Consider the following 12,947-nt stretch of genomic DNA (forward strand, 5'->3'; position numbering starts at 1 on the left):
TTCCACATCTTGGTCGGAGAAGGCGATGGCACCCCACTCCAGTACTCTTGCCTGGAAAATCCCGTGGACTGAGGAGCCTGGTAGGCTGCAGTCCATGGGGTCGCTGAGAGTCAGACATGACTGAGCGACTTCCCTTTCACTTTTCACTTTCATGCATTGGAGAAGGAAATGGCAACCCACTCCAGTGTTCTTGCCTGGAGAATCCCAGGGACGGGGGAGCCTGGTGGGCTGCCGTCTATGGGGTCACACAGAGTCGGACACGACTGAAGTGACTTAGCAGCAGTAGCCACATCTTGGTACCTTTGCTCAGGCAGCTCCCCCTTTCTGGAATCCCTACCCTCATTATTTTTTTTTAAGTCTTGGCACACTTTTACACTTTCTGATCTGCTAGGCAGAATTCATTGCTTATTCATCTATGATCCTTCAGAGTGCTTCAGGGCATCCCTCCAAATTGGAATAAAATATGTACATTCCCTAAAAAACAAAGTATGCTGTTGCTGCAGAGCACTGGCCCATGTCAGCAAGTCCTGTGAGCTCCTTGTGATTCATTTGTGTCATAAGTTAGTGATTAATTATTCATGATAGTGTCCATCTTTGGTCAACGCTGGTCCAGTGCTGGATACCTAAAGCATTTTAGCACATGTCACTACTTCCTTTTGGCAGTAATGCCATGCTGTCCTTGTAAAACTGTGTATATCCACTTAAATGTTAATGCCCTTTCCTTTTAATGGTGTTCTCTGAACCTCTCTCCAGATGGCCTATCCTCCCCACTTCTATATCTATATGTCCAATTTTGAGACTGACCTGGGCAATGTCAATCTTTCTGTGTCCTGATATATTTAACTAACTATAGGGTGACAAGGGAGAGAGCATGTAGTTGTATAGTTCCTATCATTAAGATAAAATTTGTTTAAAAATAAAAAAAGTGTGGTTTGTGAATTTTCCCTCAGACGTCTTCAAAATGAAGTGCATTTTCATTTCACTAAGTTCTGGAGTGTTGAATGACAGAAAAAAGAAATTTAGGTGAAAGAATTAGTGGTAGAAGTGGTTAGAAAGGAAGGAGTGCTGGATTGGGAAGTCATGAGATAAAACATAGGCTCCACAGTAGAATCTGATCTCAAAGATTCAGTGTAAGAATTTGAAGATAAGAACAAAGTGGGAAGAGGGAGAAGATTTTAAAAGAACTAGATTTAGTAGAAAACAATTTTGCACTGTAAGAATTTTATTTCTTAGCTTCATTATGTACTGAATCACTATTATTTCTTTCCCTCAATAGTGTTAGCAGAAACTAGTGGCAACAATGAGATGGAATTTTGCAGAAGGTAGGAGGGTGGAAAAACAAAACAAAATATATTATGTTAATGTAAAGGAAGATCTCAGTGGGAAAAAAAAAAATGCTCCTAGAATCAGTAGCTGTCAAAGCTGTACAGTGTTCATTACTCTTCATTCTTTTAGGTAACTGCTGCAAAGTTGAAGGTTATTTTATTTATTTCCTTATTTTTGTAGTAGATGATGCTTGGGTTTTTTTCACATCATTATTTTAATATTTAAAATATAGTGGAAGGTAGAGCAGTTTAGAGCTCTACTTGAATTCGGTTATCATAGGAATTAAGGTAGTAATTAGAAACATATTTCTCCCCACCTCCCTGCCAATTCTTGGAAGGTGTTGGGTGTCTGTTTCTTGACCACCAGAAGCAGGGAATGTGGGAAGGGATAGTGGGCAAGGAGTATGTGTGTCAGAGAACAGATTCCAAGGCTTTCTCAGGGGTGCTGCCTCCAGGTTGTGGGCAGTTCGCTGGACTTCAGGCCTTGAAGATCCACAGCAAACTTTCTGTGGTAACTGGCCTCAGGCATTGTGCTTCCTCTTTGTCCCACTGCCTGCAGTTCATATTGCTGTTTGCCCAATAATCTTTGGATACTTACACTGGCAGCTTGTTTGCAAATAAAGTAATTACATTAAAGTAATCTTAAAGCTGGTGCTCATTTTTTTTTTTTTTTCAAAATCCCCAACAAAGATTGCTTGGATTAATTGGCTATAGTATGGATCATGTTAAATTCTTTGTAAAATCAGTAATGTGTCTGTTTTTGCATGTGTGGAGGGTAGAGTGGGGAGGTTAAAAATGAAAATTAAACTCCCAATCAGTGTCAGGTTAATCTTACTGCCCTGGCGGGGAATGGAGAAAAGGTTGCATTTCCTAAGTGAAGATCATATCCCCTGGGTATCTTCTGTAATCCAGGCTCAGGGCTAAGTGCTTCTTAGCTTAATAATAATACATAATTGTTTGATCTGTACTATATCCCTGGGAAACAGTTATCATCGTTTGTATCAGGCTTTTTTTAAAAAAAATATTAAGAGTGTCTTATGTGATACAATTACATGTCTAATTATATGGAAATCATTGACAGGAATTTAAAAAAAAATGATCATCTTTTTGTAAACCCTGATAGCTCGGTTGGTAAAGAATCCACCTGCAATGCACGGGACCCTGGTTCGATTCCTGGGTTGGGAAGATCCGGTGGAGAAGGGATAGGCTACCCACTCCAATATTCTTGGGCTTCCCTTGTGGCTCAACTGGTAAAGAATCCACCTGCAATGCTGGAGACCTGGGTTTGATCCGTGGGTTGGGAAGATTTCTTGGAGAAGGGAAAGGCTACCCTTTCCAGTATTTTGGCCTGGAGAATTCCATGGATTGTATAGTCCATGGGGTCACAAAGAGTTGGACATGACTGAGCGACTTTCACTTTTGTAAACTTAATGTCACTGCCACCCCCCTCCACCCGCCAAAAAAAGAGGCTCAGAAGTTAAGTAATTTTCTCCAGTTAATACTTCTACTGGCATTTGAAACAAGGATATTTTAGACTGAGATTAATAGAGTGTGGCCCATTATGCCACTCTTTCTCAGTCAATAGATATCAAATGTTGTTATAATAAATAGATAATACATATCAACAAATATTGTTAACTGAACATATGCAAAATGAACAGACCAATGCTGAGTACCTGTAAATTCTTTATTATCTTGAGTCCTTCTCACATTCTCTGAAAATACGAATTAGTTTATTGCTTTTAAGCTTCACTTGGGTTTTTTCTAAAATACTTCTGAAGTTGTTTTGGGGAGAGATGTGGCACAAGAGTCTCAGTAATTAAAAAAAAGATTTACGTATGTATTTGGTTGCTGTGGGTCTTAGTTGTGGCACTTGGGACTTTTGATCTTCATCACAGCATGCGAACTTTTAGTTGTGGCAGGTTGGATCTAGTTGCCTGACCAGGGTTCAAACTTGGGCCCCCTGTACTGGGAGCTCAGTCTTAACCCCTGGACCACCAGGTAAGTCTGCTTCTCAGTAATTTATGACTATTTGTAATGAATGATACTGTTCACGGGGTTCTTCCAGCAAGAATACTGGAGTGGCTTGCCATTTGAATTGTGGTGATTGAGAAGACTCTCGAGAGTCCCTTGGACAGCAGGGTGATCAAACTAAGTCAATCCTAAGGGAAGTCAATCCTGAATACTCATTGGAAGGACTGATCCTGAAACTGAAGCTCCAGTACTTTGGCCATCTGATGCAAAAAACCAACTCGTTGTAAAAGACCCTGATGCTGGAAAAGATTGAGGGCAGGAGGAGAACAGGGCAACAGAGGATGAGATGTTTGGATCGTATCATCGACTCAATGGACTGGACATGAGTTTGAGCAAACTCCAGGAGATATTGAAGGACAGGGAGCCTGGCATGCTGTAGTCCATGAGATCGCAAAGAGCTGGACACTACTGAACAACAACAACCAATTTTAACTACAGTAAAAAATGTCAGAGGAGCTATAAGTTTGGAAACATTAATAGATAATTGTGTTAGATTACTAGAGTGTACGGTCATATTGAGAGAATTTCCAGTCTTCAGCAGTTTTACCCCCCCAAATTTTTTAACTTTCTTCCTCTTCCTACTAAGGCCCTCTTTACCTTTCACTGAAAATAAGGACAACAAGAGTTCTTCATGAAAAAATAAGACACTCATAAAGGTTTGTTGTACATAAGCAATAAAATAGAAGTAGTGTAAGACTGAGGATTTTTGAAAAGGACAGAGAGGAACATATTGTGGTAGAGGGCCCCAGTGATAGAAGGCTAAACCTGGGAACTGGTCTTGCTTTAACACTGTGTAGTAAATTACAAGATCCTTATATCTTCAGAAACTTCACTTGTAAAATGAGTTGATTGGATTAGATATGTGTGTATTTTTCTCTTCTCTGTTTTTTAGGCGTGCATGTGTGCTCAGTTGTGTCTGACTCTTTGCCACCCTATGGACTGTAGCCTGCCAGACTGTCCTTAAGATGTCCCAGGCAAGAATACTGGAATGGGTTGTCATTTCCTTCTCAGGGGCATCTTCCCAACCCAGGGATCGAATCCCCATCTCTTGTGTCTCCACTGTACCACCTGGGAAGCCCCTGTTTTCTAGGAGATATCCTCAGTTTCATTTTATGATATATATGTTGGCCTCGTTAGGCTATCAAAGTTTTAAGTTCTAAGATTAAAAACATATTTTCATATATATGTGTGTGTTAAAACAGAATCAAGTAAATCCCTGCTACTTGAGTATAGGACAGAGGAGACCGCTGTTGGTAGTTCAAGCTCTTTCCTTCCTATCCCCACCTCTGCTTATTTCCCTTTGTGTGGGCAGTGTGCCACGGTAAACCACTCTTCCTCATCTGACCTTGACCAAGGTTGCAATTTAAAAGAACAAAGGTCATTTAGCACCTATACCTTTGCAGATCTCATTGGACTTTCAGTATAGTTTCTTAATCTCCTTTTGTGTTGTGTGTTAGTTGTTCAGTTGTGTCCTACTTTTTGCGACCCCAGGGGGTCTTACCCACCAGACTCCTCTGTCCATGGAATTCTCTATGCAAGAACACTGGAGTGGGTTGCCATTTCCTTCTCTACCTTTTGTATTAATTGACACTTTTTATGACCAACCTAGACAGAATAGCAACCCACTCCAGTGTTCTTGCCTGGAGAATCCCATGGACGGAGAAGCCTGGTAGGCTGCAGTCCATGGGGTCTCACAGAGTCGGACACGACTGAAGCGACTTAGTAGCAGCAGTAGCAGCAGCAGTAGCAGCAGCAGACAGAATATTAAAAAGCAGAGACATTACTTTGCCAACAAAGGTCCGAAGGCAATAGCAACCCACTCCAGTACTCTTGCCTGGAAAATCCCATGGACGGAGGAGCCTGGTAGGGGGCAGTCCATGGGGTCACAAAGAGTCGGACACTTACTGAGCAACTTCACTTTCACTTTTCACTTTCATGCATTGGAGAAGAATATGGCAACCCATTCCAGTGTTCTTGCCTGGAGAATCCCAGGGACGGCGGAGCCTGGTGGGCTGCCGTCTCGGGGGTTGCACAGAGTCGGACACTACTGAAGCGACTTAGCAGCAGCAGCAGTCAAAGCTATGGTTTTTCCAGTAGTCATGTATGGATATGAGAGTTGGACTATAAAGAAAGCTGAGCGCCGAAGAATTGATGCTTTTGAACTGTGGTGTTGGAGAAGACTCTTGAGAGTCCCTTGGACTGCAAGGAGATCCAACCAGTCCATCCTAAAGGAGATCAGTCCTGAATATTCATTGGAAGGACTGATGATGATGCCGAAACTCCAATACTTTGGCCACCTGATTCGAAGAACTGACTCATTTGAAAAGACCCTGATGCTGGAGAAGGGGATGACAGAGGATGAGATGGTTAGATGGCATCATTGACTTAGTGGACATGAGTTTGAGTAAACTCTGGGAGTTGGTGATGGACAGGGAGGCCTGGCATGCTGCAGTCCATGGGGTCGCAGAGTCAGACATGACTGAGTGGCTGAACTGAACTTTACTGAACTGATACTTTTTACGAAAGGAGATTTTGGAGGGAGAAAAAAATGAGAGCACTCATTTATGCTTTTGCTTTGATCCCCTGGGGTTCTCTGTCTGGGAGGCTCTGATAGGCATGGGTGTGAGCTTACAACATCGATGGACGGGTTAAGGGACAGTGTCTCAGGAGTCAGGTGTCATTCTCTCTACCCCCTCTCTTTTTATGTGTGCGTGCTCAGTTGTGTCTGACTCTTTGCGATTCCATGGACTGTAGCCCACCAGGCTCCTCTGTCTATGGCATTTTTCAGGCAAGACTACTGGAGTGGGTTGCCATTTCCTCCTCCAGGGGGTTCTTCCCAACCCAGGGATCGAACCCACATCTTCTCTATTTCCTGCTCTATTTCCAGGCAAATTCTTTACCCCTCAGCCACTGGGGAATCCCTCTTTTTTTAGGTTGACTACATAGTGAGAATAAAGGAGAGATGATGTTAAGTATGAGTGATTGATTGCAACTCAATCGACTGTATCATTTTTCCTGTTCATACTGTGAGTGAAGTGTAAAGAGGAAAAACAGTGTAAAACTGATGGTGAATGCGCGCCAGATAGCCTGACTTGCACCAGATAGTACACTGTGATGAGACTGGCCGCGCCCCTCTTGGAGTTAACAGTTTGCTGTTTTTCTCTGGCATCCATAAACTCTAGGCTCCAGAAGGGAATGAGTTTTTTGTGTGCTGTTCTTGTCCTTTCCAGAGGTATTCTTTGATACCCAAGATTGGATCAAGGCCAAATCTGTAGTATTTATAATATTGAGAGCAGCAGTTGTATCTTAATACTTACTAGGTTGGAATAAATACCAGAGTATTTGGCACATATGGGTTCTCAGGAAATATTTGTTAGTTGTATTGCTATCAAAAATCGATATTGACACTGATACTGTGAATTTGAGTCCCATCATACACAGTATCTACTTTCTTTTACTCTTTGAAGGGGCCCCAAATGACACAAAGTTTTCCTTATGTAATAGAAGATATGGATCATAAAGGGATTCTGGTGGTAATTTGTGAATAGAGTATGTCCACCCTACTCTTTTTTTTTGGTTGTTGTTAAATATTTATTTATTGACTTGGCTACTCTGGGTCTTAGTGGCCACACACAATATCTTTTTTTTACCTTATTTATTTTTACTGAAGTATGTTTGATTTGCAGTGTATTAATTCCTGTCATACAGTAAAGTAATTCATTTACACACACACACACACACACACACACACACATATGCATATACATTTTTTTAAATATTCTTTTCCATTATGGTTTACCATAGGATTTTTTAAAATTGGAGGATAATTACTTTTCAATGTTGTGTTAGATTCTGCTGTACAGCAAAGTGAATCAGCTATAAGTATACATAACATATATCCCCTCCTTCTTGAGCTTCCCTCCCCGCCCCAACCCCACCCCTCCAGGTCATCACAGAGCACCACGCTGAGCTCTCTGTGTTTTACAGCAGCTTCTCACTAGCTGTGTTTTACACATGGTAGCATATATATGTCGGTGCTACTCTCTGTTTGTTCTGCCTTCGTTTTTCCCTTCTGTGTGCCCAAGTCTGTTCTTTGTATCTGTGTCTCTATTCCTACCTTGCAGATAGGTTCATTTTTCTAGATTCCATATCTATACGTTAATATTTGTTTTTCTCTTTCTGACTTCTTTCACTGTGTATGACAGACTCTAGGTTCATTCACATCACTACAAATGACCCCATTTTGTTCCTTTTATGGCTGAGTAATATTCCATTCTGTATATGTACCACAACTTCTTTATCTGTTCACCTGTCAATGGGCATCTAGGTTGCTAACATGTTGTGCCTATTGTGAATAGTGGCATGCAGGATCTTTAGTTGTGGCACGTGAACTCTAGTTTCAGCATGTGGATACAGTTCCCTAAGCAGGGATTTCACCTGAGTCCTCTGCCGTGGGAGCCTGACTGGAGTCTTAACCACTAGACCATCAGGGAAGTCTCTGTCCATCCTACTCTTAAGATGAACTACTTACAGCCCCACTCTTTCTAAGACAAGCTAGTGGAATTATCCTTGTATATATAATAATTGAATATATTCGTATGCATGCAAAGTAAACACAAGTTTACAAATGCTTGTTCACTTAAAGATGTTTTTTAATGTTTTAGGGATGTATTTGCTACTTTTCAACTAGCACACGTCACCATACCAAATTTTATACAGACCCAGTGGAAGCGGTAAAAGACATTCCTGATGGTGCAACAATACTGGTTGGTGGTGAGTAATAGTATTGTTTTCCTTTTGATTTTCGCAAAGCAGGGAAATCACAATTGTGAGGTGATTAAAAAGGCTAATTATTTTATTACTTTGTTAATAAATGCCAGTTATTAGAAATGCCAGTTATTTTATTGTTTAGTTATCAATTCTTTATCTTATTTTATTTATTACATATTATGTATTTTTTATTATAGTGTCCCCTTTCTGAAAGTTTAGCAAGGTTTAGCACTTTATAGCTGACCTTTTCTTTCCTTTTCTATTTCTTTTCCTATATTATTTGAAAAGCTGACACCTTAAATGGGGATATCTTATTAGTAGCTTTGAAAAATCCCTAGATACTTGGGAATTCTGCTTACCTTAAAATGTTTGCATAAAAAAAAAAGTTTGCATGTATCTTAGCAGCCCACACTGGCCATTCCTTTTGTTCCTTCTCATTTTGGAAGCTAGAGAGCACATCCACATCTATCTGTTAGTGAGCCTCTCAAGTTCTATTGCTTCTTTTGTTTAGAATGTCTTTTACCACCCCTCTCTCACACTCATTAAACTTGTTGCCTGATTCTTATACGTTTCTTTGGATTTCTAGGCCTTGGTCATAAAAATCAAGGGTTATTTTTAGGGTTGTTCTTCATTCATTCATTCAACTCAGCAGTCATTGAATTTTAGACCTAATACCCTTTTGAGGAATTGTGTAAAAGAAATGAAAGTCATTGGCTTAGGCTTCTAGATCTGCAGAATCTACCCAGGAATGTAAAACAAACATGCTTGAAAAAGTAACTGTGTAAAGGTTCAATTTTAAAGTGGGAAAATAACAAATATGTAGTTAAGTGCAAGAAGAGCAATGTGTAGGTGGCTGTATTAACACATTGCACTTGGCTTTATACTTATGAATCAAGGACTTGGCAGTGATGTCTGATGCTATATAATGATGTAAAACATTTGGAGATAGCTGTATGGCCATTTATTTTATTTCATTTTTTTTGAGGTTTATTTTTGCTTTGTTTTGCCAGTAGAACTTTAGTAAAGTGACTTGCAAACTTTTTTGATCTAAAAACACATTTTACATCACAATCCAACAAACACACATGTATGTAATATGTATACATATATAAGTGAAACAAAAGTTTTTCAAAAATGTCTATCCTGAGTGTTAATTTTTTTCTTTTTGGAAACTTTTTCTCAAAGCAGTTTTAGGTTTATAATAAAATTGACAGGAAGGTACAGAAATTCCCCATATACTCCTTCCCCATACATGCATAGCCATTATCAACAGAGTGGTACTTTTTTTTTTCAACCAAGAATGAATTGCATTGACAGAATCACCAACATCCACAGTTCACCTTAGGGTTCACTTTAATGAAGTAAATAGTGTTGTGCATACTATGAGTTTGGACCAAAGTATAATGACATATATACATATCATTATAATGTCATACAAAGTATTTCACTGCTCATGAAAACTTCTGTACTCTGTGTATTCATCCCCCCCCAACCCCTCAAATTCCTGGCAACTGTTGATCTTTTTACTGTCTATGACCACTTCTTAAGTTGCTGAGATGTATCTGTGCTTTTGCATAGTGGGTCTAATAATGTGCTGGTACGTTTTTCTTTTTTAAGAAAAGAGTAACAGATACATTTCCTTGGAAGAAAATTACCCTCTACATAAAATTATTTATCTTCTTGGCCCATTATAGGTTTTGGGTTATGTGGAATTCCAGAGAATCTTATAGGAGCTTTGCTAAAGACTGGAGTAAAAGGGCTAACTGCAGTCAGCAACAATGCTGGGTAAGTGTGTGTTTTTAAAACAATTGACTTGAAAGAAATGATAACCCTTCATAATATTGAAATGAAGTCTATCAGTGAAGTGAAATATTTCTTCATTGACAGGAGCAGTAAGCTTAAGGATCAGAAGATAGTTTTATCATTCCAATGTTTAAGACTCCATGGTGCCACTGCAGGGGACACAGGTTTGCTCCCTTGTCAGGGAACCAAGATGCCACAAGAAAAAAATGTTCAAACTGAGCCCTTCTTTATAAAGTTTATTTAGTTATTTATTTTGTTTTTGGCTGTGCTGGGTCTTTACTGGTGCACGGGCTTTTCTGTAGTTATGGCGAGGTGGGGCTCCTCTCCAGTTGTGGGGCATGGGCTCTAGGGCCTGTGGGCTTCTACTAGTAGTGTGGCTCCTGGACTCTAGAGCACAGGCTCAGAGTTGACAAGCACAGGCTTAGTTGCTCCAAGGTGTATGGGATCTTCCTGGATAAGGGATTGAACCCATGTCTCCTGCATTGGCAAGCAGGTTCTTTACCACTGATCCACCAGCAAAGCCCCCTTTCATTTTAAAACTTAGAGATTGTATGTTGTACCTTATTGTAAATCTTTATTTATAAAGGCAGATGGACATCGATTTGAAATCTGTTTCTTTTATTTTGGTTATGACCTTACCATAGAAGATACATGAAGAATATAATCAGTCATTAAAAATGTTGCTGGTCTTGGTAGAAAGAGGAGGGTATGCAGCCAGCATTAAGACAGTAGGCTTGCATATCAAAATGGTCAGCAATGACCCATAAAATCTTAATGATTAATGGCCTGCATATTAAGATATATTTAGTTATCAAGGGAAAGGACATTTTAATTCACAATAGTAAATTATCAGCTCTTCTAACAAAGACTTCAAAGATCTTAAAAATTAAAGAAATTAATTAATTTGGCAGTTTAGTGTATTATCATAAATGCAATTTAGAAGAAATAGCGTAGATTATTTAGGCAACAAAACTAATCTACGTCGTTGTTGTTGTTGTTCAGTCACTCAGCCATGTCTGACTCTTTATAACTCCATGGACTGCAGCAAGGCAGGCTTCCCTTCACTGTCTCCCAGAATTTGCTCAAAGTCATGTCCATTGAGTCAGTGATGCCATCCAACCTTCTCAACTTCTGTTGCCTCCTTCTCCTGCCCTCAATCTTTTTTAGCATCAGGGTCTTTTCCAGTGAGTTGGCTCGTCACATCCGGTGGCCAAAGTATTGGAGTTCCAACTTCAGCATTAGACCTTCCAATGAATATTCAGGGTTGATTTCCTTTAGCATTGACTGGTGTCATCTCCTTGCTGTCCAAGGAGCTCTCAAGAGTCTTCTCCAACACCACAGTTGGAGAAAACATCAGTTCTTTGGTGCTCAGCTTTCTTTGTGGTCCAACTCTCCCATCTGTACATGACTACTGGAAAAACCATAGTTGTGACTATACGGACCTTTGTTGCAAAGTAATGTCTCTGCATTTTAGTACACTATCTAGGTTTGTAATAGCTTTTCTTCCAAGGAGAAAGCATCTTTTAATTTCATGGGTGCAGTCACTGTCCACAGTGATTTTGGAACCCAAGAAAATAAAGTCTGTCACTGCATTTTTCCTCATCTGTTTGCCATGAAGTGATAAGACCAGATGCCATGATCTTCGTTTTTTGAATGTTCAGTCTTAAGCCTGCTTTTTCACTCTCCTGTTTCACCTTCATCAGAGACTCTTTAGATACTCTTTTCTTTCTGCTGTTAGCGTGGTATCATCTACATATCTGAGGTTGTTGATATTTCTCCCGACAGTCTTGATTCCCGCTTGTGCTTCATCCAGTCCAGCATGGCGCATGATGTACTCTGCATATAAGTTAAATAAGTAGGGTGATAGTATGGAGCCTTGATGTATTCCTTTCCCAATTTGGAACCAGTCCATTGTTCCATGTCCAGTTCTATCAGTTGTTTCTTGCTCATTTTTTTCTTTGCTGACTTTATGCTGTTATTTTTGCTTGGAAGCCTGTCCACTTCTCTGGGTATCCACATCTTTTCCCATCTTATAGAAGCCATATCCAGTTAGAAAACAGCTCTAGCCTTCATTGATTTTGTCCCTTTCTGAATTCCTGTGGAGATGGTTAGCCTGTCTTTGTGTACTGATATGTGTTTATTATCTCTGATGTATATTACAGGCCAATCCTTTTACTTAGAGTAGTTTTCTATTTTCTTTTTTTTTTTTTAATTTTTTAGTTGCACCATGGAGCATACAGGATCTTAGTTCCCCAACCAGAGATCAGTCCCGTGCCCCCTGCAGTGGAAGTGGGGAGTCTTAACCACTGGACCGCAGGGAAATCCCTAGAGTAGTTTTCTGTTTCCTACTATTTATGCTTAGCCTATAGTCTCAGAGTCATTGAGACTTGAAGCTGGATGGGATTATAGAGACCGTATGTTCCAGTTCCTTCATTTAACAGGGGAAACCCTCTGTAAATAGGGAAGTAACTTGTTCATGGTCACTTGTTATTCCTGAAACACATCCTGTGCCCTGTGAACTTACTTAATGTTTATTAAAAATACTTTTGATTATCTATACTTGGTTGAATTTTCCTGATAACTCAGTGCTTCTAAGGAGTGTATGCATGTATGCTAAGATGCTTCAGTCATGTCTGACTCTTTGTGACCCCATGGACTGTAGCCCACCAGGTTCCTCTGTTCATGGGATTCTCCAGGCAAGAATACTGGAGTTTATCCAGGTGTGAATACTGGAGTAGGTTGCCATTCCCTTCTGCAGGAGATCTTAGCAACTTAGGGATCGAACCCATGTGTCTTACATCTCCTTCATTGGCAGGCAGGTTCTTTACCACTGGCACCACCTGAGAAGCACAGGGAGTAGTACAGATTAATGTAAATTTTTGATGCAGAGTAAGTACTGATAACCTACTTCATTGAAGTCAAAGAAGGCACTGGGTACACCTTGATTGGCAGTTGATTATCTTTTTTCTTTTTTTTTTGCAGTTGATTATCTTAATTAGAGGTGTTTAAAGTTTA

General features: G+C 40.0%; 1 protein-coding gene across 1 annotated transcript in view; it reads left to right on the top strand.

Annotated features, from left to right (window-relative positions):
* Positions 1 to 12,947, top strand: part of OXCT1 (3-oxoacid CoA-transferase 1) — a 160,925-nt gene that overhangs the window by 3,431 nt on the left and 144,547 nt on the right. The window contains exons 2-3 of the mRNA XM_070774718.1: positions 8,024 to 8,132; positions 9,824 to 9,914. Of these exons, the coding sequence (XP_070630819.1) occupies positions 8,024 to 8,132; positions 9,824 to 9,914 (200 nt within the window). The remainder of the gene's footprint in view (positions 1 to 8,023; positions 8,133 to 9,823; positions 9,915 to 12,947) is intronic.

The sequence above is a fragment of the Bos indicus genome, chromosome 20, assembly GCF_029378745.1.
Source record: "Bos indicus isolate NIAB-ARS_2022 breed Sahiwal x Tharparkar chromosome 20, NIAB-ARS_B.indTharparkar_mat_pri_1.0, whole genome shotgun sequence".
Taxonomy (NCBI): domain Eukaryota; kingdom Metazoa; phylum Chordata; class Mammalia; order Artiodactyla; family Bovidae; genus Bos; species Bos indicus.